Below are 23,392 nucleotides of genomic sequence, written 5' to 3'. Positions count from 1 at the left end.
ACTGTACCCTCATGATCTGTACATATTTCTGTACATACAGTGTACTTCAATAAAAAGTTAAAAATGAAAAGGATATCAAAGTTAAAACCCAGAGGAACACATGCTGAGTTAGCACTTCCACACCTGAACTTCAATAATGTGGGTGGGCACCGATTCGGGTGAGGGTAAGGCCAGGACACATTCACTTCAATGAGCTCACATCCCCCGGCCTCGGCCTCAGTGAGTCAGTGATGGATGCGAATATATGTTCCTTTAGTTGTTTATGTGGAGTGAGAGAGCCAGGCTGATTTTAAAAACTGAAACAAATCCAACCAGCCATAGAGCAACACAAGCACAAGGGTCTCTTAATTCAATCTCTCAACACAGTTTTATTACTACTAATTGAATAGGCAGTAATGTTTTGACCAGTTTGGATGCTCAGCACGCTACAAGTTGTGCTAGTGAATGATAAAACGTTAAAAGGGGGGGGGGGGGGACCAATACATTCTTAGTTGACGCAAAGGATACAAGTTCATAGATGGCCAAGTGTGGAAAAAAAATTCTTTCAAAATTAGACCAAAGGAACACAAGTGGGGGGAGAGGAAATTATTATTAGCTTCATAGCCCTGCATGAAACAAAAAGCCTGCCACTGACAACTGGAAAAGGGAGGGGAGACATGAACACATAAGACCATAAATGCTTATATTCTTATTTAAGAGGAAAAGTGCAGAAAGAAGAGTCTCCATCTCTCTACAAATTCGTAGTGAACACGCATATAATACAAAAAAAAAAAAAGGCAATGCTACAACTTCCACTTTACAGATTAGTAGCTCAGCTGACAGGTGCTTCTAACATTTATGATGTGAATTTTTAGGTTTGACACTCAAGCAAAAAACACCTGCCGTATCCATAAATTTTTAATATAATTTCATTTTAATTGAAAATAATATTATTTCTTCTGTGTAGTAGACTGGTAAGTAATTGACTGAATAAAGTTGTTTTTAAAAAGGACCTGTCCCCAAATCCAGTATTTTTGACTTGAGAATTTATAATGACTCATTAGGAATTGCTAGCAGTATATACACTTCCCATTGTGCATGACCATTCAAAGTTTTTAAAATAAATGGATGGGGTCTGAAGCTTATAGAAATACACTGTTGCAGCTCTCAGTGACAGCCTCAAAGATAGCTCTCAGTGTTTGCCCTTGCTTCCCCTGCTCCTGAATTGCATGTGTAAAAGGTCAAGGTGAAGTCACAAGTAGTACAACATCAGGGGAGAGTCAAGGTAGAATGAGAGACAGTAAGAGGGGCAGGGTCTTTGTTTGCCAGCACTCCTTCCTATCAAAGCGAAGGCAGGAAGAACAATGACCACAGCAAGGGACGCTTCTCTTGTTAGGTTTCAGTTCCATTAGGTCAGACAGTAAGAGGTTTACTTTATTAAACAGTTTCCACTTTGGATTTCAAATATTTGAGCATCACTAATGCAAGCCAGAATCAAATGACCCAAACTCAAACTGCTCAATCAAAACTCTGGACAACTAACATATACACTATGCCTTTATAAAACAAGAAAACCACAAATATGCCCAAACACCAATGCAGTAAAAACACGGCATTTCCTTTTTAAAACAAATGTGCTTTCCTTACTTTCCCCTCCCCAAGACCAGGCTAACAATGATTAAGTCAAATCTTACATAAAAAAAGACTTTACCTTTAATTTCTTATTTATCTTGCAACAATATCTGTAAACCATTGCCAGATTGAGTGGTCCAAAATCTGCGTAGAAGCTTTAAAAGTAAAACACAAAAACGTATAGTATATTCTAGATGCCCTGAATATTAATGCCTTTTTGGAGCTAAAGATCAAATTCAGACAAGAAAGCATACACCAAATTGTTATCAGTCACACTACCTTAAGAAGTGGAAGAGATATTTTGGTAAATAATGCCTATTAAAAAATGGTTCAACACCTACATCTAACCTCAAATAACATATGAAAATACCTTCTGAATAAAAAAAGCTGTTTTTCCACTGGTAAAGACACATCTTAATACATTAGTTTATATTTCATTGTACTGTAAGCTATTAGAATTTTAAATATAAGTTATTAAATTTAGAAAGATTCTTCCATTTTGAGTTTTTCCCTAAGGATCTACTTTATTACTAAGGGTTAAAGGAAAATTAAAGGAAAAACATCCTGCAATTATCAGTCAACAGATTTGTAATTTTCCAGGGTTATCCTATTTATAAACATACCTTTAGATTCTTCGAAATAAAAAAAAAAGTTACTAACAATCTTTTAAAAACCAATACTTACTTCTCATATTCAAGTTCATTATCTATGGTGAAATAATGTACATTTGATGAACTCTTTGGTCTGCTGCAGAGAATGGCAAAACAAAGGCGATCTGAAATGGAAAAATTGCAATGTTCCTTCCTTCAGATTATTTTAAAAATTTTCATATATCATGATACAACTCTTCAGATGAAGTCAAATTTTTATTTTTTCCATACAGGTTTCTGATGGTAAGGATACCAACAGATACTTTTGGTGAGTGAAAATAAATAAGACTATTTTTTTAAAGGAGAAATTGCCCTTAACCATAAGTTTCAATAATGACAAGTGACTTTTCACGTAGCAGTATGGCTTGATTTCTGGAGGAAACTCTCATGCAAAACTTTACTTCCTCTGGACTAAGAAATCTGAACAAACGGCAGCGTGCACTTGATGGCTAGCCAGCAACCAGATGGCTTTCGCTATGCATCACTATGTTTTCACGACATCCTAAAGAGTCCTTCAATAAGAAACCATATTTTAAGTAAAGAACGCTTTCAAAACTGCTTCAAAATTTAACGTTTAAGGCTACAGAACATCAGCAACAAAATGAACCAGATGTTTATCCAACTGTTCTTAGGGATCACTACTACTTTTGTAGTGACTTTTACAATTAGACAAATTACCACTGCAACAGAAGCAATGAGAGGTATCTGCATGATGAGTGCGCGATGAACTTGTGTTGCATAAGTGCAGTTAGGCAGCCATGAGGTGAGGGTTTAGAAAGAATGATAACTGGTGCTAATAATGTTCTGAGGCTCCAACCTTCCTCCCCCGCTTTAATCTAGAAAAAGTTGCCTAAAAATCCTGGCAAAGCAGTCACCTGCAATACCCAGTTGTAGCAACACTAGCAGTGCTAGTAGATATACTTACACTTAAATTGTAGCAAAATCAAGTCCAGCCTTTAAAATAGTAAGAAACACAGGACGCCAGCTGGCAACCTTTGCCCAAATGGTAATTGTCAGCAATTCAACTCACGCAATTGCTGTATTTATTTCCTTGTAAACTGCTCAGCTAAAATGTCTTGCAACCACAAACACTCAAAATCCCCGTGCAGTGACCACAGACTTTGTTCCCTTGGGTGAAGATGCAATTCACCTACCAGGGGCTTCTCGTGACACAGGTCTGTTAACATTGACCCCAAATCAAGAGCGCGTGGGGGGCTAGGAGTCCGGAAAGGCCACCCACGCCCATGAGACAGCATTGGCCCCGGCCCGGAAAGTTAAAGGCACCTCCTGGCCAGAAATCGGGGCTTCCTTCATCTCCGGCCCAGCCTTATGCCATCTAAATACGGGTGTCCTGGGGGCGCCCGGGACCGGCTAGCCCCCTACCCTCCGCACTCACCTTTGATCACCTCGGCCACCAGACGGGTCCCCGAGCCCTCCCGGCTCATGACTCCAGAGCATCTGGAAGGCGGGGCTGAGGGAGGGAAGGGCCGGATGGCCAGGGAACCACCAGCCGCAGAGAGAGGAGGAGCTGCGGCCACACCCCCGAAGTTTAAAAAACAAAGTTTAAAGGGCCGTGCCCAAGCAGGGGAACCGGTGTCGCCACCGGGCCACCGACTCCACAGCATACCGGGGGCCACCGACTCCACAGCATACCGGGGCGAGTCACCCCGGAAGTTCAAAGCTTCTCAAAGGGCCGCAGTGGGGCGCGGCAGCCACAGTCAGGCGCGCAGGCTGAGCTTCGCCCACCTCGACAGTGGCCGCCAGCGCCAGACTCCGCGCCGCAGGAGGGCAGTGCAGCGGCGCCCGGCGCGCCAGGGCGAGGAAGCAGCTCCGAAAGCTCGTGAAAGGGCTTTTTGGAAGAGAAGGGCGAGGTGGTGAACCTGACCACAGCGCGCCAGCTCGGGGCGCCTCCCTCAGCCGCCCTGGCCGCTGCCAGCAGAGGGCGCAGCATCCAGGCCGGGCCGGAGGCGCAGCCCCGGGGAAACCCCTAACTCCTCCACCCCCCCCAACCCCGTCGCCCAGCCCACCCCTCCTCCCCTCCTCCCCCCCCCCCCCCCCCGCCACCTTCCGGCGCCCGGCTAGCAGACCTGGGCCACCCAGAGCTGCGTCCTCTCTCAAGTGGAGACCCACGGAGTGTCGGGCTGGTTGGGAGTGCTGGCGTCTTACTTACAATGAACGTCTTCAAAATAGTTCAAAATTTTAAAGGTAAGCCTACTACTGTGGTCAATCATTCCTTAAAAAAAAATTTCTGACACCATGCTAAGCAGCCATTTAAAGTATTTTCTAAACCTGTTTCTTATAGTCTCAAGTGAAAAAGAATTAAGATACAGTATGAGTACAGCCCCAATTTAGTTCTAAATAAAAAGTGTTACTTTAATAATCCGTGAAAAATTTTGCAAAGACCTCCCTTAACACAGACAATACAGCAACAACTCTTTCCCAAGGATTACACAGTATTTACAATCCCAATACAATATCTACATTATATATCACATATATGTGTTTGCCTCAGAAGTAAATGTCCCTAACTTGATTCTAAAACTCCAGATAAAAACTTTAACGTAAACAACAAAACCATGAATTCTTTTTTTGTGGGGTCCAACTGGAGAAGGCCTTTCAAAATAAAATCAAAAGCCACAGGAGAATCAACTGCTAAATTGATACCCACTTTTAAAAAGGTTTTGTGGCACCAAAGTCAAGAAATAAACTGGGAAAATATTTTAACTTCATCTCACAAAGATGCCTACCTCCTTTCAACTTTATGTTCTTAAAAAAAATAATGAAATGCAAATTTAAACTACAAGGTCCTAGTTTTCCTTCAGACGGGTAAAAATCAAAGGAGTCTGGAAAGGCACTGTGGTGGTGAGGTTGTGGGGAAGCTAACATTGCCAGTGGGTAGGAATATAAGCTGGGACAACCTCCATTCATGGCAATTCAAGGCAACAAACACTGTCATCCCAAAATATACCTTTAGGGATATTGATTTTTTAAAGCTGGTTATTAAGAAACAAAAGTCTCAAAAAGAACCTCTGAACCTTATCCCCTTAAGGAATTCAGATAGAAACACCTGCTTAAAGGAAGGACGTATAGAAATGAAATGTGGCAGACAGGGAGAGATCTGCAAAGCCTGCTTGTTGGCCTGCCTTCAGTGTCCCCTTGTTTCTGGGGCATCAGCAAGAATCTGTTTATGGCCCGCTTGCTCTCTCTACTTGTAAATTGTCTGCTTCCCCTTTGAAATCCCAGACCCTTTCCTCCTTCTCCTTTGTCCAGAATGGCATATAAACCTCAACTGCCCAGTGTCTCCTTGGGTATCATATTCTTATGGCATCCCGACACGTGTATCCAAAATGATTTTAGACGTTTTCTGCTGTTCTGTCTCCTGTTGCTTTGGCTACTAGCCCAGCCAGAAGGACTTAGGAAGGCGTGAGGAAAGTTGCTTTTGGTGCCCCACAGAGCCTTTCATAAAGGAATGGTCAGAATACCTAAAACTGCAGGGGCTAAGCTTATAGGACAGATGTGCCTGCTTGCGAAAAATATTTAATAAATCACTGTTGTGTGAAAAAAAATGTTTTATCTGAGATTGGATAAACCCCACCTCCCGGGAGTTTTCCTGCAGGAAACCTGTTATTAAGAAGTCCTAGAAGCTGTGCAAGACCAAATTGGCTCAGGGCAGTTTCCACCAGTGCCATACAGAGAGACCTGGGGTCATTAACATGTCCTAAAACATTTGAATCATAGTCATGGCAATCAGTCACTTGAGCCAGAAAGAGAAGTAAAGCAGTCAGCTTCAGCAGACAGATCTTTTTTCCTAGGACCCTAAGTCAAGAACTTGGATGAATTCTAATGTATCTACCAAAGTAAGCATTTCAAAGGGGAGGGAAGATAAGTAAATGATCTGTCTCATTTCAAATTTCTTGGCAGTGAATAAGACTTAATTTGATGAGTATGTTTAATATACTATAATTGCCTTATCAGAAGCAAATTCTTACAAAGCTCGTTCTTCACCTCTAATGGTATTTCAAGGCCCTCTGAAAAATGTTTAAGACTTATCACAATTCTGTGCCAATAGTCATATCAATAAGTACTTTCTTCTATAGAAAAACCTGTCAGGGGGATTTTTTAAAATTGTCATGCCAATTTGGCTATGTTTTTTTTTTTTTTTAAGAAAATGGTGTAGAGAAGAGAGGAGTAAGGGTACATATTAAATTATTTTAGATGTTAACCAGGGCAAAAGATTCGAAGACACTTTATGAAAGAGTTTATAGGAATGGCCTATAAGCTTATGGAAAAGGCATTCAAATTGTAGCAGCTTTGGAACACCAGAAACTGGAAACACCACACATTTCCATCAACAGGAGAATGGATAAACAGATTTTACTATATTCAAACAACAGAACACTACTCAACAAAAACAAAACAATGACATGTTGATATACAAATATAATGGATGCATCACTAAAACACTATGCTGAGCAAAAGAAGACACAAGAGAGCTCATGCTGTATGACCCTCAAAATGTAAAGTTGAAGAACAGGTAAAATTAATTTATACTGATAGAAATCAACAGTGGTTATTTAGGATAAGAGGGAAAGGGGCCCAGAGGGAACAGTATTTCACAAGAGTACACACTGTTGCCTGGCCAGCATGACTGGATGGTTGAGAGTTGAAGTATGAATCAGGAGGTCAGGGTTCGATTCCACTCAGGGCATATGCCCAGGTTGCAGACTCCATCCTGGGGGGCAGTGAGGGGCGACCAGGCTGGCGGGGGGGGGGGGGGGCAGTTTGGGCAACGCAGCCAGCAGGGGGCGAGTAATGGGTGACCAGGCCGGTGGGGGGGCAGTTAGGGGTGACCAGGCCAGCAGGGTTGGCAGTTGGGGGTGACCAGGCCAACAGGGGGTGGGGGAGCAGTTAGAGGTGATCAGGCAGGCAGGCAGATGAGCAGTTAGGAGCCAGTGGTTCCAAATTGTGAGAGGGATGTCCCAAGAGAGGGTGCAGGCTGGGCTGAGGGGACACCCCCCCATGCACAATTTTTGTGCACCGGGCCTCTAGTCCTATATAATAAAAGAGTAATATGCAGATTTGACCATCACTCCAACACACAAGATGGCTGCCCCCATGTGGTCAAAGATCCTGCCCCCATGTGGACACAAGATGGCCACCATAAGATGGCCAGCAAGGGAGGGCAGTTGGAAGGAACCAGGCCTGCAAGGGAGGGCAGTTGTGGGCAATCAGGCCAGCAGGGGAGGGCAGTTGGGAGGGACCAGCCTGCAGGGAAAGGCAGTTGGGAGGGACCCCGGCCTGCAGGGGAGAGCAGTTGGGGGGGACCAGGCCTGCAGGGGAGGGCAGTTAGGGGTGACCAGGCCTGCAGGGGGGGGAAGTTAGGGGCAAACAGGCTGGCAGGGGAGCAGTTAAGCATCAATCAGGCTGTCAGGGGAGTGGTTAGGGGGTGATCAGGCTGGCAGGCAGAAGCGGTTAGGGGCAGTCAGGAAGGCAGGCAGGCGAGCAGTTGGGAGCCAGCAGTCCTGGATTGTGAGAGGGATGTCTGACTGACCGTTCGGACATCCCTCTCACAACGGGCAGTCGGACATCCCTCGAGGGTCCCAGATTGGAGAGGGTGCAGGCTGGGCTGAGGGACACCCCACTCCCCCATGCATGAATTTCGTGCACCGGGCCTCTAGTATATATATAAAAGCCTAAGCAACGGTTATGACCTAACAATCGGAATGACCAGTTGACCAGTTGCTATTACGCACACTGACCACCAGGAGCTGCCCCCTGGTGGTCAGTGTGCTCCCACAGCCAACCTCCTGCGGCCCCTCCCCCCTGCCGGTCACCACCCCCCTCCATAGGCCTTGATCACCGGCCAGGCCAAGGGACCTCACCTGTGTACAAATTTGTGCACTGGGCCTCTAGTAAAAATCTATTTTAAAAAAGAGTATACACTAGTCAAAATTCACACTATACACATAAACCTGTGCATTTTATTGTGTACGAGTTATACTTCTTAAAGGGTGGGGACAGGAAAGAATTTTAACTACATGAAAAGACTACAGAATTAATATGAAAGCATTTTGAAGATTTTATTTTTTTATATATTTTTATTGATTTCAGAGAGGAAGGAGAGGAATAGAGAGAAACATCAATGATGAGAGAGAATCATTGATCGGCTGCCTCCTGCACACCCCCTACTGGGGATTGAGCCCGCAACGTGGACATGTTCCCTTGGCTGAAATCAAACCTGGGACCCTTCAGTCTGCAGGTTCTATGCACTGAGCCAAACTGGCTAGGGCTATCAAAGCATTTTGTATAGAATATAATTAAGAACTATCTTGACCTAATTAAGTGTATCGTATAGACCAGTGGTCGGCAAACCGCGGCTCGTGAGCCACATGCGGCTCTTTGGCCCCTTGAGTGTGGCTCTTCCACAAAATACCATGTGCGGGCGCGCAGGTACAGTGCGATTGAAACTTCGTGGCCCATGCACAAAAGTCGGTTTTCGGCCTGGGCGAGTCTATTTTGAAGAAGTGGCGTTAGAAGAAGTTTAAGTTTAAAAAATTTGGCTCTCAAAAGAAATTTCATTCGTTGTACTGTTGATATTTGGCTCTGTTGACTAATGAGTTTGCCGACCACTGGTATAGACCATGAATAGTATATTACATTGCAACTTAAAAAAAAAAAAAGACCTACAAGAAAAGATAATGTGGCTAATAGAAAGATTCTCTCAAAAATTCCTGAAATAATATTTTTATCTTTTTTTAATCCTCGCCCAAGGATATTTTTAAATTGATTTTTAGAAAGAGGGAAAGACAGAAATATCGATGTGAGAGAACTACATCAATTGGTTGCCTCAAGCGCAGAGCCTAGCCAGGGAGGAGCCTGCAACTGAGGTACCTGCCCTTGACCATAATCGAACCCGAGACCATTTGGTCCACAGGCTGACACTCTATCCACTCAGCCAAACCAGCTAGGGCTATTTTTATCTTTTAATGGAAAGATTATCTGCCATTCTTTACATTCAATCAACGACATAATTTTAAAAGTATTCCGGATTGAGAGTTCCAAGAGAAAACTGTTAATAATACCATGTCATATGGCTCCAACTGAGACTTGCTTCAAATCCCATAAAATAGCAGATAATCTAGAGCTCTTCATATATCTCTTGTCTCTCATTATCTAAAACTAAAGGCCCGGTGCACAAAATTTGTGCACTGGCCGGGGGAGGGGGGTCGTCCCTCAGCCCAGCCTGCACCCTCTCCAATCTGGGACCCCTGTGGGATCGGGCGTAAACCAGCAGTCGGACATCCCTCTCACAATCCAGGACTGCTGGCTCCCAACTGCTCACCTGCCTGCCTGTCTGATTGACCCTAGCCACTTCTGCCTGCCAGTCAGATCATCCCCTAACCACTTCTCTTCCAGCCTGATCAACATCTAACTGCTCCCCTGCCGGCCCGATTGCCCCCAACTGCCCTCCCCTGCTAGCCTGATCGCCCCCAACTGCCCTCCCCTGCCGGCCCAGTCGCCCCCAACTGCCCTCCTCTGCTGGCCTGGTCACCCCTAACTGTCCACCCCTGCAGGATGGTTGCCCCTAACTGCCCTCCCTCCCCTGCTGGCCTGGTCGCCCCTAACTGCACTCCCCTGCTCGCCTGATCACCCACAATTACCCTCCCCTGCTGGCCATCTTGTGGCAGCCATCTTTGACCACATGGGGGTGGCCATCTTGTGTAATGGTGTGAGGGTCAATTTGCATATTACCTCTTTATTATATAGTATATTGATCTACTCATGATCCAACTCTCACACTGCCTGGAACAACACTGCCCAACAGAACTGTCCACGAGGATGGAAATGTTCAGTATCTGCTAACGTGGATAGTGGTGACTATAAAGGACAGCAGACTTAAGAGGACTATTTCCTCTAAGTCCACCAGTTTCTGATCTATGAACAAACAAAAGGCCTCCCAAGTGTCAGAAAAACAAAAGCGAGGAAGCTATGGCTTTCCTACTGCTTTCAGGGCCTTTGGTTCCAAGAGCCTTGATCCTAACATCCAACTTTGATTTTTCTCAGCAACTTGAAGAGAATGAGTGTGGTGAGAAACACACCTTATCTAGCACAGTACCTATGATACAACCAGCGCTGAGTAATTGTCTACTTAATGAACAAATGAATAAATAACTGGAGGAAGGGCGGACCAGGAAGAGGAGAAGGAAATTCTCATTTCCCGAATACATCCTAGCCTAGACACTTCACAAATACTGTTATTTTTCACTAATTCTCATGATCTAGGTATTATCGCCCTCATTTTACAGATAAGAGAGCCAGAGCCAGGGAGATTAAGTAACTTTCGCAGGGCTGCTCAGCAGTGACAAAAACAAAGTTTTGAACAAATATAACCTGAATCAATTCGTATATAGGAGCATATATACCAGCACTGAAACAAAAAAGGCCCCAATTTCTCATTATTATATCACAGTGTGGCTTCAAGGGAAGCCAAAGGAAAAATAATTAAATGGCTCAGGTAAGTAACTTCCGAACTGCTTGTTTTATATGATATGGCTTTCAAGATTAATACTTTAATTTACTTTTCAAAAGGAAAGATGGGGGGAAACACTGCAGCCATCACCGTATAGAGATGCTGTCCTGAGCTTTTCCAGCTTTAAGTCCCTTTGAAGCTCTGCTTCCTTGGGGAGTAGAGGAGGAAGGACTGAGACACCACAGAAGACACACCCTGGGGATCCAGAAGGAGAGCAGGAAGCAGGCAACTTGGTGGGAAAATAAGCAGCAGAGACTGGATGTTCACCGAGAGTCCCTCCTTGCCCTGCCATGCAGCGTGCATCAGCAATGGCACACACCACCTTTACTGACAGGTAAGTTCTTTAACGTGACAGATGTGCTCAGCAGTAACATTTAGCTCTCTGCAGCAGTCCTACATGAAGCAGTAAGCCCAAGGATTCTAAGAAAAATTTGCTCATACAGTACTTTGAGGAGAAAAACAACAACTTCAGGCTAAGATTAACACAATTTTGAGTTAGTGTTCTTTATGCTCTAAAATTTGAAGTTGGATTTTTTTTAAATTGTCTTAGGAGAAATCATTAAAAATCCAGGAATTTTAATGTGAATAGTGAATTATATTTATTAACTATTTTATGACAAAGTGCTATTTAGCTTGTAACTATGGAGCAGCTTTACATTTTACAGTGTTATCTAGAGAGTTGCCACCGGAAAACACTGCCTGAAAGCAGGAGTGTAATCTTCCTGTTGAAAAAAAAATCACCAAGTACTGAAAATGCTGATAAAATGTATACCTGGTGAGAATATTTTGTTAAAGTTGAATGAATATGTGCAAGCATTGTGCTTAACCACACAGCCTAAATAATAATTCCAAATATTCTATTCCACTCCTAAAAGTAACCCTTACATTTGTCAGATGTACTTATTTGGTTAAGATACAGCAGAACATTCTCTGAAATGTGGATTCTTGATCTCCAGGAGCGTAGTATATCCTAGCAAGAAATACCTATACAAATATCAATATTAACATTAGCATGCAAAAAGAAATAGATGTGAAAATATATTCACTTATCAAACAAAGAATCCATTCACTGAATATGATCATCTTTAGCTATACTAACTTACTCTAGGTCCGTGGTCGGCAAACTGCGGCTCGCGAGCCACATGTGGCTCTTCTGCCCCTTGAGTGTGGCTCTTCCACAAAATACCACGGCCTGGGCAAGTCTATTTTGAAGAAGTGGCATTAGAAGAAGTATAAGTTTTAAAAATTTGGCTCTCAAAAGAAATTTCAATCGTTGTACTGTTGATATTTGGCTGTTGACTAATGAGTTTGCCGACCACTGGTCTAGGTAGTTCAAACATAGATAGCTAGAGAAAGATATAAATAAGAGTCTTACTTACAAGAGCTATAATAAGATAACACACAAACAAGATCAGAATGATCGATCTCTACATTTTAATAATTAAAAACAAAGCCCCTAGGTAATCATCTATAATGTAAATACAATATTAACGCAGTTAAAGTAATTCCTCATCTTTATTCTAACATCTAAGCATTGAGGAGCCACTTCTACCTTCCAAACCCTGTAGTGTAGGCATGTGAAGTCCAAGTTAAATAAAACGAAAATGTTTTCAAGAGTTCAGTTAACTGTTCAGAGATTAATATGTGAAATAAAATAGAGGAGGAAAATCCCATTTATAAAAATAACAACACAACAAAACATAAATACTTGAGGAAAAGTTTAACAAGTATAAGATATCATAGGATATGAAAAATTTAACACAGTAATGAGCTACCAAGAGAAGACGAGCAAACAAAAAGACATGCATGTTTGTGGACAAAAGAGTCCTCATCTGACAGATTTTCTTCTACACGTTAACAGCCATGTTAACTAGCAGGGTTCTGTTCATTTATGGACTAGTCAAGTTGATCCTAAAGTTCACATGGGAAAAATAATGCAAAAATAAACAAGAATAGCTGGGGGAAAAGATTTAAAAAAAAAAAAAAAGATTGAAAAGGCTTTCTCTGCCCAGCCCGCAAGGCTCAATAGTTGAGCATCGATCTATGAACCAGGAGGTCAGGGTTCAATTCTGGGTCAGGACACATGCCCAGGTTGCAGGCTCAATCCCCAGTGTGGGGCATGGAGGAGGCAGCTGATCAATGATACTCTCTCATCATTGATTTTCTATCTCTCCATCTCTCTCTCTTCCTTCATCTCTGAAAACAATAAAAATACATTTTAAAAAACATAAAAATAAAAAACTTTCTCTGCTGTACACCTGAAACTAATACAAAATAATATTGAATATGAAAAAAAGCTTTCTGCCAGCATCCAGACTTGATCTTCTGGTGTGGCCCCTTGAGGTTCATGTACTCCTCCAGGACCAAGGAGTAATAAATGCGTCTATTTTTTTTAGAAATCTAAAAAAGAGCTAGTACTACCAGATATTAAAATGTAGCAAAAGACTTCCACTACTAATACAGAATGTTCCTGGCACCTAATAGATATATATCCAATAGAATAGAAGTTATGAAATAGACCCAGACACATAGTGGAATGTAATACACAATAAAGATGATAAATCAAACCAGATGTTGAGTAAATAAATGATATTAGGTAGCCATCTGAAAAAAACAAAAGTGGCTCTATGACCTCACAGCAGAATAAATTTCTAATAAAATATTTAAATGTAAGAGGATAAAAATGTAAAATACATAAGAAAACACAGATAGCCAAGATAGAATATCAGGGACCAGATTACCATACCTTCTAGAAAAAAAAAAGCCTTCTTGCCCTAGCCAGTTTGGCTCAGTTGATAGAGCGTCGGCCTTCGGACCGAAGGGTTCTGGGTTTGATTCCAGTCGAGAGCACCTACCTCGGTTGCAGGCTCCTACCTGGCCCAGGCCCTGGGTCAAGGCTCATGCAGGAGGCAACCAATCAATGTTTCTCTCACATCGATGTTTCTCTCTGTCTTTCCATCTCTCTTCTACTCTCCCTAAAAATCAATGGAAAAATATCCTTGGGTGAGGATTAACAAGAACAACAAAGCCTTCTTAAAACAGACAAAATACATTAAATAATGGTATTCATGATTCCAGGTATCAGGCAATGGGGGACAGTGATCCCTGAGACAGAGGAAACAAAGAAGGAGAGCGCTAAGGTTGCCCTTGCTCACTGTCACTGCACAAGGGAGGGTAAACTCAGGCAGAATCCAGCCGACTTCAAAGCAGCTGAGTCCAGGGAAACGAAGGCAGCGAGTTAATAGGAGACAGTACCAAGAGGAGGAAGCTGCAGAGAGAGAACCCTAGAGATTTGCAAGAAGTCCCAAATATTTAAGAGTACAGAGCATGCATGTGAGGAAACTACTAGAGGCCCAGGAAAGGCTCCCCCGAAAGGATTGGAGAAGACAACGTTGGGCACTCACACAGGGCTTGCAAGAGCTGTGTTCTCATTGGTCACTATGTAAAACCTCTTAAGTCCCAGGGCGCTGCATTACTCGTATCTCTGGAAGGTCTTGCCTCAATAATTGACTGAACACAGATCCAGGCCCACCTAACAAACCATGAAAGACTGGAAAATATGAAACTGTTCCCAGGTAACTTAACTGTATCCCTGAACAAAGCTCAAAAAGGTTTATAAAAATACAAAAATACCCAGCATCCATTAAGGTAAAATGCAGCATCCAATCATATTGCCAGGCATGCAAGGAAGCAGAAAAGCATGACCCATAATGAAAAGAATAATCAGTCAATCAATATAGACCTAGAACTGATGCACAAGGTAGAATTAGCAGAGAAAGGCATTAAAAGTTATTATAACTGTATTCATATTTCAGTAAGCTACGTAGATGAAACTATATATCCACATAAAAATATATATTCATGTATATATACGTGTGTTGTGTGTGTGTGTGCATAGCAGCATTATTCATAATAGCCTAACAGTGGAAACAATCCAAATGTCCATCAACTAATGAACAGATAACAAAATGATACAGTCATACAATGCAATATTATTCAGCCATAAAAAAAGGGATGAAGTACTGATACATGCTTGGATGAACCTCACAAACATGCTAAGTGAAACAAACCAGTCACAAAAGATCACTAATAGCATAATCTGATTTCTATGAAATGTCCTAAAATAGGAAATATGCAGTGACAGAAAGTAGGTTAGTGGTTGCCTAGGGCTGAGATGGAGAAGGTGAAGGGACTAGAGAGTAACTGCTATTTGGTACAAAATTCCTTTTGGGGATAATGAAAATGTTCTAAAATTAGATTATGGTAATAGTTGCACAACCCTGCAAATATACTACTCACCCCCCAAAATACTGTTTTTAAAATATTTAAAATTTAAATAGTTAATATTTAAATACTATATAAAATATACTATTACCTGTTCCCCCCAAAAAAAACAAAACCCACATTGAAATGTACACTTTAAATTGGTGGGTTGTATGGTATGTGAATTATATCTCAAAAGGGTCATTATTTTAAAAATTGAGATAGAGACACAGAAGACACAAAGGGCCCAAATCAAGCTTTTCTAAAGATGAAAACAATAATATATGAGATGAAAAATAACATTTATAGGATAAATAGCAGAGAAGAAAATAGAAGAACTAAAGAGTGAAGAAGGCGTATCAGAGAACCTCTCCAAATGAAACAGAACAGAAAAAAAAATCTAAAATATTAGAGCATCTGAACTGTGGGACAGCATATGGCCTCATATATAAAAAGCAACTGTATATTAAGGAAGGGGGCAGGCAGAAAAAAATATTTAAAGAAAGAATGGCTTAAAATTTCTAAATTGATGAACACTATAAACCCACAGATCCATGAAGTTCGGTGAATCCTAAGCACAAGAAACATAATAAAAATGGCAACATAATCAAATTGCTCAAAACCAGTGGTAAGAGAAAATCAGCTAGAGCAGTGGTCAGCAAACTGCGGCTCACGAGCCACATGCGGCTCTTTGGCCCCTTGAGTGTGGCTCTTCCACAAAATACCACGGCCTTGGCGAGTCAATTTTAAAGAAGTGGCGTTAGAAGAAGTTTAAGTTTAAAAAATTTGGCTCTCAAAAGAAATTTCATTCGTTGTACTGTTGATATTTGGCTCTGTTGACTAATGAGTTTGCCGACCACTGAGCTAGAGGAAAAAGTCCATGCTACACACAGAAGCAGAGATAGGGGTATCAGATTTCTTACTGGAACCAGTGTAAGTGATAAGACATTAGAACATCTTCAAAGAAAAAAACATTTCAACATCAAATGCTACACACTAAGCAGAAATCTTTAAAAAATGAAGGCATAATGAAGACACTTTTAGACATTCAAAAGATGAAAGAGTTCATCACTAGCAGACCTATACTAATGAAAAGTTTTTTTAAATATCCTTCAGGAAGAAGGAAATTATATCAGTTGGAAATTGCGGTCTACACAAAGGTATTAAGGGCACTAAAAATGCTATCTACATAGAAAATTATTAACAACAATGTATTTGGGAGCTTAAAATATAATTATGTACAAGTCAAATGCCCAAGAACAACAGCATAAAGTCCAGGGCAAGGAAAAACGGAAGAAAGAAAACACATGAGAATTCCTTAATAATTTTGTTTAGTCTAACTAGGGCTTAAAATCCAGAAGCCATAGGAGAAAAAATTAGCAGGTTCACCTATCAACTTTGCACGACAAACACATATCACCACCACACTGTAAGAAAATCAAGGAAGAGATCAACCAAAGAACTTGGATGCATATATGCATAACCCATGGGCACAGACAATAGTGTGGTGAAGGCCTGAAGTGGGGGCAGGTAAGAAGGGGTCAATGGGGAAAAAAGGGGATATATGCAATATTTTCAACAATAAAAAATTTAAAAAATTTTCCTTCAATTAAAAAAAGAAAAAAAGGCAATAACAAATAGAACACATTTGTAAATCCTAACAGATAATAATTTCCCTAATATTTAAAGAGCCTCATGCATATAAATTGGAAGCAGCCAGCAGCCCAATAGAAAAATGTGCAAAAGATATGTATACCCAGTGTTCAGAAACTCAGCCTGTGCTCTTAAGAGAAACACAAATGAAAACTACATTGAGACTATAATCTTCCACCTGCCAGGACTGGGAGAAATCCAAGTTTGATAATCCACCCTATTGGTGAAGTTATAAATAAATCCTCTAATACATTGCTGGTGGATTGTAAATGAGTATAACTTCTATCAAAATTATGAATATACTAGAAGCCCAGCACTCGAAATCGCGCAGCCCCACCCACCTGTGTGCGTCCCACCCACTGTTCTGCCCCGCTCGCAGCCCCGCCCACCCATTCTGGTCTTTGGTCATTATGGCATTAGGGCCACAGGCCTTTTATAATATACGTAGATATATCTCTAACTCTGGAATCCACTTTTGAAAAGCCAACCCTGTATGAAATGGCATATTAACAGGTTATTAAAACAGCATTATGTTTTATAGTTAAAGACTGAAAATCATCCACATGTGTATCAATAAGGACTTGAGTAAAGCTGTCATGTGCATTATAAAATGAAATTCTATGCAGCGATAAAAGAATGAGAAAATCTCTCTAAAATAAAATTTAAAGATCTCCAAGATATTATATATTCCATCAATTTAAGATGTAAATTTTTTCATTATTTGAACATCTCTGAAATTAGGCTGTATGTTAAAACCTGTGACTTACAGTTATAATTGGCAGTACCTTCTTTGAAGTACTTAATATATATTTATACTAATGACCAAGAAAGATTCCACTGTAACATGAGGTGGAAAAAAAGCAATGACATCTGTATTTACAGTGTTTCTCTTGTTGATGTAAAAACAGAGTTGTCTGTGTATATAAATACTAGAGGCCCAGTGCATGAATTCTTGCACAGGTGGGGCCCAGCGGCCTGGCCCCAATTGGGGCAGATTGGGAAGGGCCTGTTGGGAGGAGGAGACTGCACGAGGTTGGCCGGCCTGCCCCATCAGGTCAGATCAGGGCCGGGCCTGCTGGGGGGAGGGGCCGAGGGTGATTGGCCAGTGGGCCCCATCCCCGATTGGGGTGGGGTGGGGCTATGGACCGGCCAGCCCCACCCCTGATCAGAGTGGGGGGGCCGACTGGGCCGAGGCTGACTGGGGATAGGGGCGGCAGGCAGTTGGCTGACCAGCCCTGCCCCCGATCGGGGTAGTGGGGGCTGATATGGGGTGGGGCCGGGTGGGAGGAGGGGCTGCAGGAGGTTGGCCGGCTGTCCCTGCCCCCTTATTGGGGTGTGTGGGGGCAATCAGGGGCGGGGCTGGCCGGGGGGGGGGGCCTGCAGGCCCATCGGGGTGGGAGAGGCCGATTGGGGCGGGCTGCGGGAGGTTGGCCAGCCGGCCCCACCCCCACATCCGGCCGGTTAGCTGGCCTTAGTGGGCATCATAGCCACCGGTCATTCCAGCATTCTGGTGACTGGCTTTTTATGTATATAGACGCACTGAGCAATCTGAAAGTCTAAATGTAGTTATTAAAGCTGTTCACCAAATATTTCTGGCTCCTTCCCTAACAGGCACATTCCAGTCCCTCTGCAATTGGGTAGTCCCTCTGCAGTTGGGTGATTAATTCTGGCCAATGAGCTGAGTGTAAATGATGCTTAATGCTGATTCAAGACCCTCCACCCTTTCCCTTCTGGCGCAGGGTGCTGTCAGCCTAGGACCCTAGGTCCCCAAGCAATTACAATAAGCCAAGTCCCCTGCTGCCCCACAGTGGATGTGAAACAGCAACAAGATTTAAATGTTTGTTTTAAGCTGCTGGGATGGAAGGGTGTGTGTGTGTGTTATGACCAAGTCTAAAGATGGCGGAAAAATATGCTTGCTAGTAGAATAACTAATCATTCTTATTTTCTTTTTGTGCTGTCTTTTTAAAAACTAAAATCTTCTGTGTCTGAGAAGGTTTATTTGGAAGTGAAGGTGAGACTGGGCCTTAGCATCCAGCAGATATTGACTACCCAGCAGCTTTATCATCGCAACTCAACCTAGAGCTGCTTGAAAGCACAGTCCATTAGGTTCCTCCAGCTCCCTTTGTTCCAACTCTGTTCCAATTCTGTGCCAGCAACATAAGAACAGTAAAAAGAAAAGCCAGGTGCAGAAACAGTGGGAATAATGTGCTGTAACTTGCATGAGGATACAAATATACATACATCTGTACACACAGAGTGTTGTTTAGTGAGCCATATTTCAGTAACACAGAAAGCCTAATAAAGGGGCATGCATGGACCAATAACGAATGTCTGGTGAACCCAGAATCATGAATGCACCTCAAAAACATGGAACATGAATAAAGGGCAGGAAAGATCACCAGCACTACTTTTTCAGGTAAGTTTTTCAAGTTGCCCACTGATATTCAAGAAAATGAAGAAAAACTTTTTCTAATGCTTCCAAAGTTAAGGCTTTTGTTGTTGAATCTTGATCCCATGTGAAAGCTTCAGCCTTGTTAAATGCCACCTCACAAGACTAGCAGTGTGACATTTCCCCTCCACTGAGAATAGTGGGCGGAATTATTATTTCCAAAGAAAAATGAAAAGGGACTGTGCAGGGCTTTCACAGGAGGAAAGCACCCAGAAAGGTAAGAAAACAGCACTTACACCACATACTGTAAACTGTGATTTCCCAACTTGGTATCTGTGTAATACTTTGCACAGACATGTGGTACATAGATTATAAACTCCTGAGCCATTTAGTCATTAGATTTATTTACCTTGAAACATTCCCCAGGGTACCTAATATGTGTTATCTGGCCTTATTAGAAGTAAATGACAGAAGGTGGTTGACTTCACCTGCTGGCACAAACTCCACTTAGCTGGGGATGAGGAGTTCCTGGAACTGGAACTTGCACAGAATCAGCAATCTCCATGGAGATCCAGTCCTGGCATTCTGCACTGGCAAGGGCCCAGCTGTGCCAGTCACTTCACATTCACTGAGGTCAGGATTATCTCTGCCCCTAATTCTTCTAGATGCTAATCAACAATTGTTTAGTCAAACCTCCAAGCTACAGTGATGTTTCTCAAACTTTTCATAAAAATCAAAGCACTTCCAACTATTCTTAATTGCACACTGATCTTAATCTATTCCTATAAGCAATTACTTGCAAGTGCCTCATTAAGCCTAGGTGTAAACTTCCAGCTTAGTACTCTCAGTAGTTCTAGCAAACCCACCCTGTGGCCTGCATTCCTCTTCTCTCTTTTCTCAACAGGTGCTATAAAAAATGCCCCAACTAGGCCTGGCCGGTGATTGAGCGTGAACCTATGAACCAGGAGGTCACTGGTTGGATTCCCAGTCAGGGCACATGCCCATGTTGCATGCTAGATCCCCAGGGTGGGGCATGCAGGAGGCAGACGATCAATGATTGTCTCTCATCACTGATGTTTCTGTATCTCTCCCTCTCCCTTCCTCTCCCTGAAGTCAATAAAAACATATATTTTTTTAAAAATTAATTTTTTTAAGTGCTCCACCAGGACACAACATAGAGACAATGACACACTCAACTTGGAATAATGGTCAAGTGTGCTAACTCACTGAAAACTCACAGTAGCACCAAGAGCTCTTGATCAAATCAGTACTGTCAGTGGCTGCAGGCGCTCCACCCATCGTTCCTCCTTTTGGCACACTTGCCATTGCACCGCCATTACTTTCAGGGCTTCTTCTGGCTACGAAGTCCATTTTGGTCACCCTCACAGCACTTCAAAATTATCACTCACCCTCTGTACCCTCATTTGTTCTATACTGGCTCCCAGATTTCCCCTGTGGGATTAAACTCCAGCTACCACAGGAATAGTGGCTTCAGTGAGCCATCTATATAGCCTACCTTTCCTGACCCTCCCATTTCCCAGCTCCCCTTTGACAGCTTCTTGGAATCATCTCCCCCAAAAAGTACAGTTGTCCCTTAAACAACACAGGTTTGCACTGCGTGGGTCCACTTACAAGGGTTTTTTATTTTTGTTTTTTGTTTTTTTTTTTCAATAACAACCTATACTGTTTTCAATGTGGTTGGGAATCTAGAGATACAGGGCCCACTGTATGCACTGGTCCAGGGCATTTTACATAGGGGACTTAAGCATCCGTGGAATTTGGTATCCAAGAGGATCCTGAACCAATTCCCATGGGTACCAGGGAACAATTAAGTTTTATGGAGTCAAAAGTTATACATGATTTCTGACGGCATGGGATCAGGTGCTGCTGCTCCCAGCATTGTTCAAGAGGCAACTGTACTTGCTTTGGAGTTCTTGACTCAGTGTGTTCTGGGAGAACCCAAAACAAAACATTGACTGCACTTTTATATATGCCTACTTATTCTTAGTAAAATATTTTGAAGACAATATAATTACAACAAAGCAGAACTGCATAGGGTTATGTTATATGGAGTATGTCACGGGTACACATAAAATTGGCATTAAAAATTGCTCTTGTGGCATAAACAACAAAACTTAGTAATCTAATTCATAAATCTCTATATTAGAATCTTTTTTTCTGGTATCATTTTAAAATAGAGTGCTTAAAGCTTTGATTTTTTTTAAAAAAGTCCCAAGTTTATTGCTTAACATTTACAATATCCCAATTTTTTATTTTGAAAATTCCCCAAGGTGTTACATTAAGGGAAAAAAAAATTCCTTTAACACTGTGCCTGGAAATGGTTGTCTTCTGAATCCCCAAATTTAACCTCTAAAAATTTATTTGATTCGGTCCTGCCTGGGAAGCTCAGTTGGTTTGAGCTTTATCCTGAAAGGCCAAGGTTGTAGGTTCAATCCCGGTCAGGACACATACAAGAATCAACCAATGAATGCATAAATAAGTGGAACAACAAGTCAATCTCTCTCTACCCTCCGCCCCCCATGTCTAAAATGAATAAATAAAAAAATAATAAATTTATTTGATCAAAATAGTCTGAATACATTCCTAATAGATAAAGGATTCTTTAAGGTTTATCCCTCTTTGCCTGCTCTCCTGAATAAGGCAGATTTCATTAAATACTTTCTGCTTTTGGAGCAAAGTTGTTACCTAATTCAGGTTGCCATGTCTAGATGCTTGTTACTGGCAAAATGTAAGAAGACCACTGTGAGATAGATCTCAGGGATATGAAAAGGATATAAGGATATTTTCCCCATGCTGGGGTAAAGTCTATCCCCAATCTCTCTTTCTCTCTCTCTCTCTCTCTCTCTCTCTCACACACACACACACACACACACACACACACACACACACACACACACACATTGACAGCACAGCTAGGGGCAATGGTGCTGTCAGCAGGAAGGAGAAGCAGACTTGTGTGTTACAGTGATCAAAACCAGTTCCTGCTGGTTCTGGAGGAAAAATCTAAGAAGCTTTTAAAATGGTAGCGCAAGCCTCCTTTCCAAAGATCTCATCATTCAGAGCATCCATTATGGAATGTCCGTGACATTCACAGATAAGCCCCTCTGTGCGACACAGACACGAATGCAGATGAAGATACAGTCACCGGGTCTGAGTGCTGTGTCACTGCCCAGAGATCCGGGCAAGTCTGAAATCTCTCCTGCTGGGCTGGCAGCAGCCACTGTAAGGACAAGACTATAAAATGCACTCAAACATATCCTGAATGAAGTTGTTCGTCTAGCCCCGTGGTCGGCAAACTACGGCTCGCGAGCCACATGCGGCTTTTTGGCCCCTTGAGTGTGGCCCTTCCACAAAATACCACAGCCTGGGCGAGTCTATTTTGAAGAAGTGGCATTAGAAGAAGTTTAAGTTTAAAAAATTTGGCTCTCAAAAGAAATTTCAGTCGTTGTACTGTTGATATTTGGCTCTGTTGACTAATGAGTTTGCCGACCACTGGTCTAGCCCTTTCAGTCACACACTTTAAAATTAGGATATAGTATTAATAGTGGAGTTAAAATTCAACTGCAGTTGTTTGCTAGCTAGATGCATGTTACAGGCTTCCATTTCAGGTATCAGGGGCTTCCAACAAGCTCTCCAATGACAGGATTACAAAACAAATTCCAAGAGCACACTGAGAACAGCTCCCAAAAATGTAACCCCACAATATTCATCCTGTTATACATTCATGTCAAAGCAATGCTCCCTCAGCACCTACAAGAAAAGGGAAAATCAGAATGCTTTTCAGTCCAAGTCACACAAACCAAATCTACCCCTTAAAATATTTAGCAATCTTCATCTTTAGTGCCTTTAATTTAAGAAGCAATACTTAGCTTATAAGGTGTTCTATAATACTTCTTACCAATAAATAATGTATTTTTAAGAATAAATAAGGTATCTCATTTTTAATTATATAGTCTGGAATACTTTGAGATTCAAATTGGAGACATAAAATTAATTGAAATGTAGACCTTTCATTTTGACTCTGTCATAATAGAGACAGGGATTTCAGTATATTAACTATGTGTGTGTGTGTGTGTGTGTGTGTGTGTGTGTGTAATTATATACCAAAATGAAGCTTTTTACCCTAGTTTCTGTTAAAGGTTAACACACACACACACACACACACACTCGTGCATACACAAGAAAGACACCATGAGACAAATCAGTCACTCTACATATTTGGAAAAATAATTGACTTTGTGTAGTAATTATCGAGTGACATTTTCATCACAAAGT

General features: G+C 42.0%; 1 protein-coding gene across 13 annotated transcripts in view; it reads right to left on the bottom strand.

Moving 5' to 3' along the window:
- CDC14B (cell division cycle 14B) overlaps positions 1-23,392 on the bottom strand; it is a gene marked incomplete at its 5' end in the record, with an annotated part of 139,132 nt that overhangs the window by 54,243 nt on the left and 61,497 nt on the right. For 9 of the 13 annotated variants that reach the window (XM_080670814.1, XM_080670806.1, XM_080670803.1 and 6 more), the window contains 2 exons: positions 1,691-1,766; positions 2,296-2,386. In XM_080670814.1, coding sequence (XP_080526940.1) covers positions 1,691-1,732 — 42 coding nt within the window. Of the gene's footprint in view, positions 1-1,690; positions 1,767-2,295; positions 2,416-3,657; positions 3,778-23,392 lie in introns of those variants that run through there. The other 4 variants (XM_080670808.1, XM_080670815.1, XM_080670805.1 and 1 more) reach the window with 2 other exon arrangements.

Source organism: Plecotus auritus, assembly GCF_963455305.1.
Source record: "Plecotus auritus genome assembly, chromosome: 5".
Lineage (NCBI taxonomy): Eukaryota > Metazoa > Chordata > Mammalia > Chiroptera > Vespertilionidae > Plecotus > Plecotus auritus.
The sequence above is the reverse complement of the archived record's forward strand: the minus strand, read 5'-3'. Positions and strand labels throughout refer to the sequence as shown.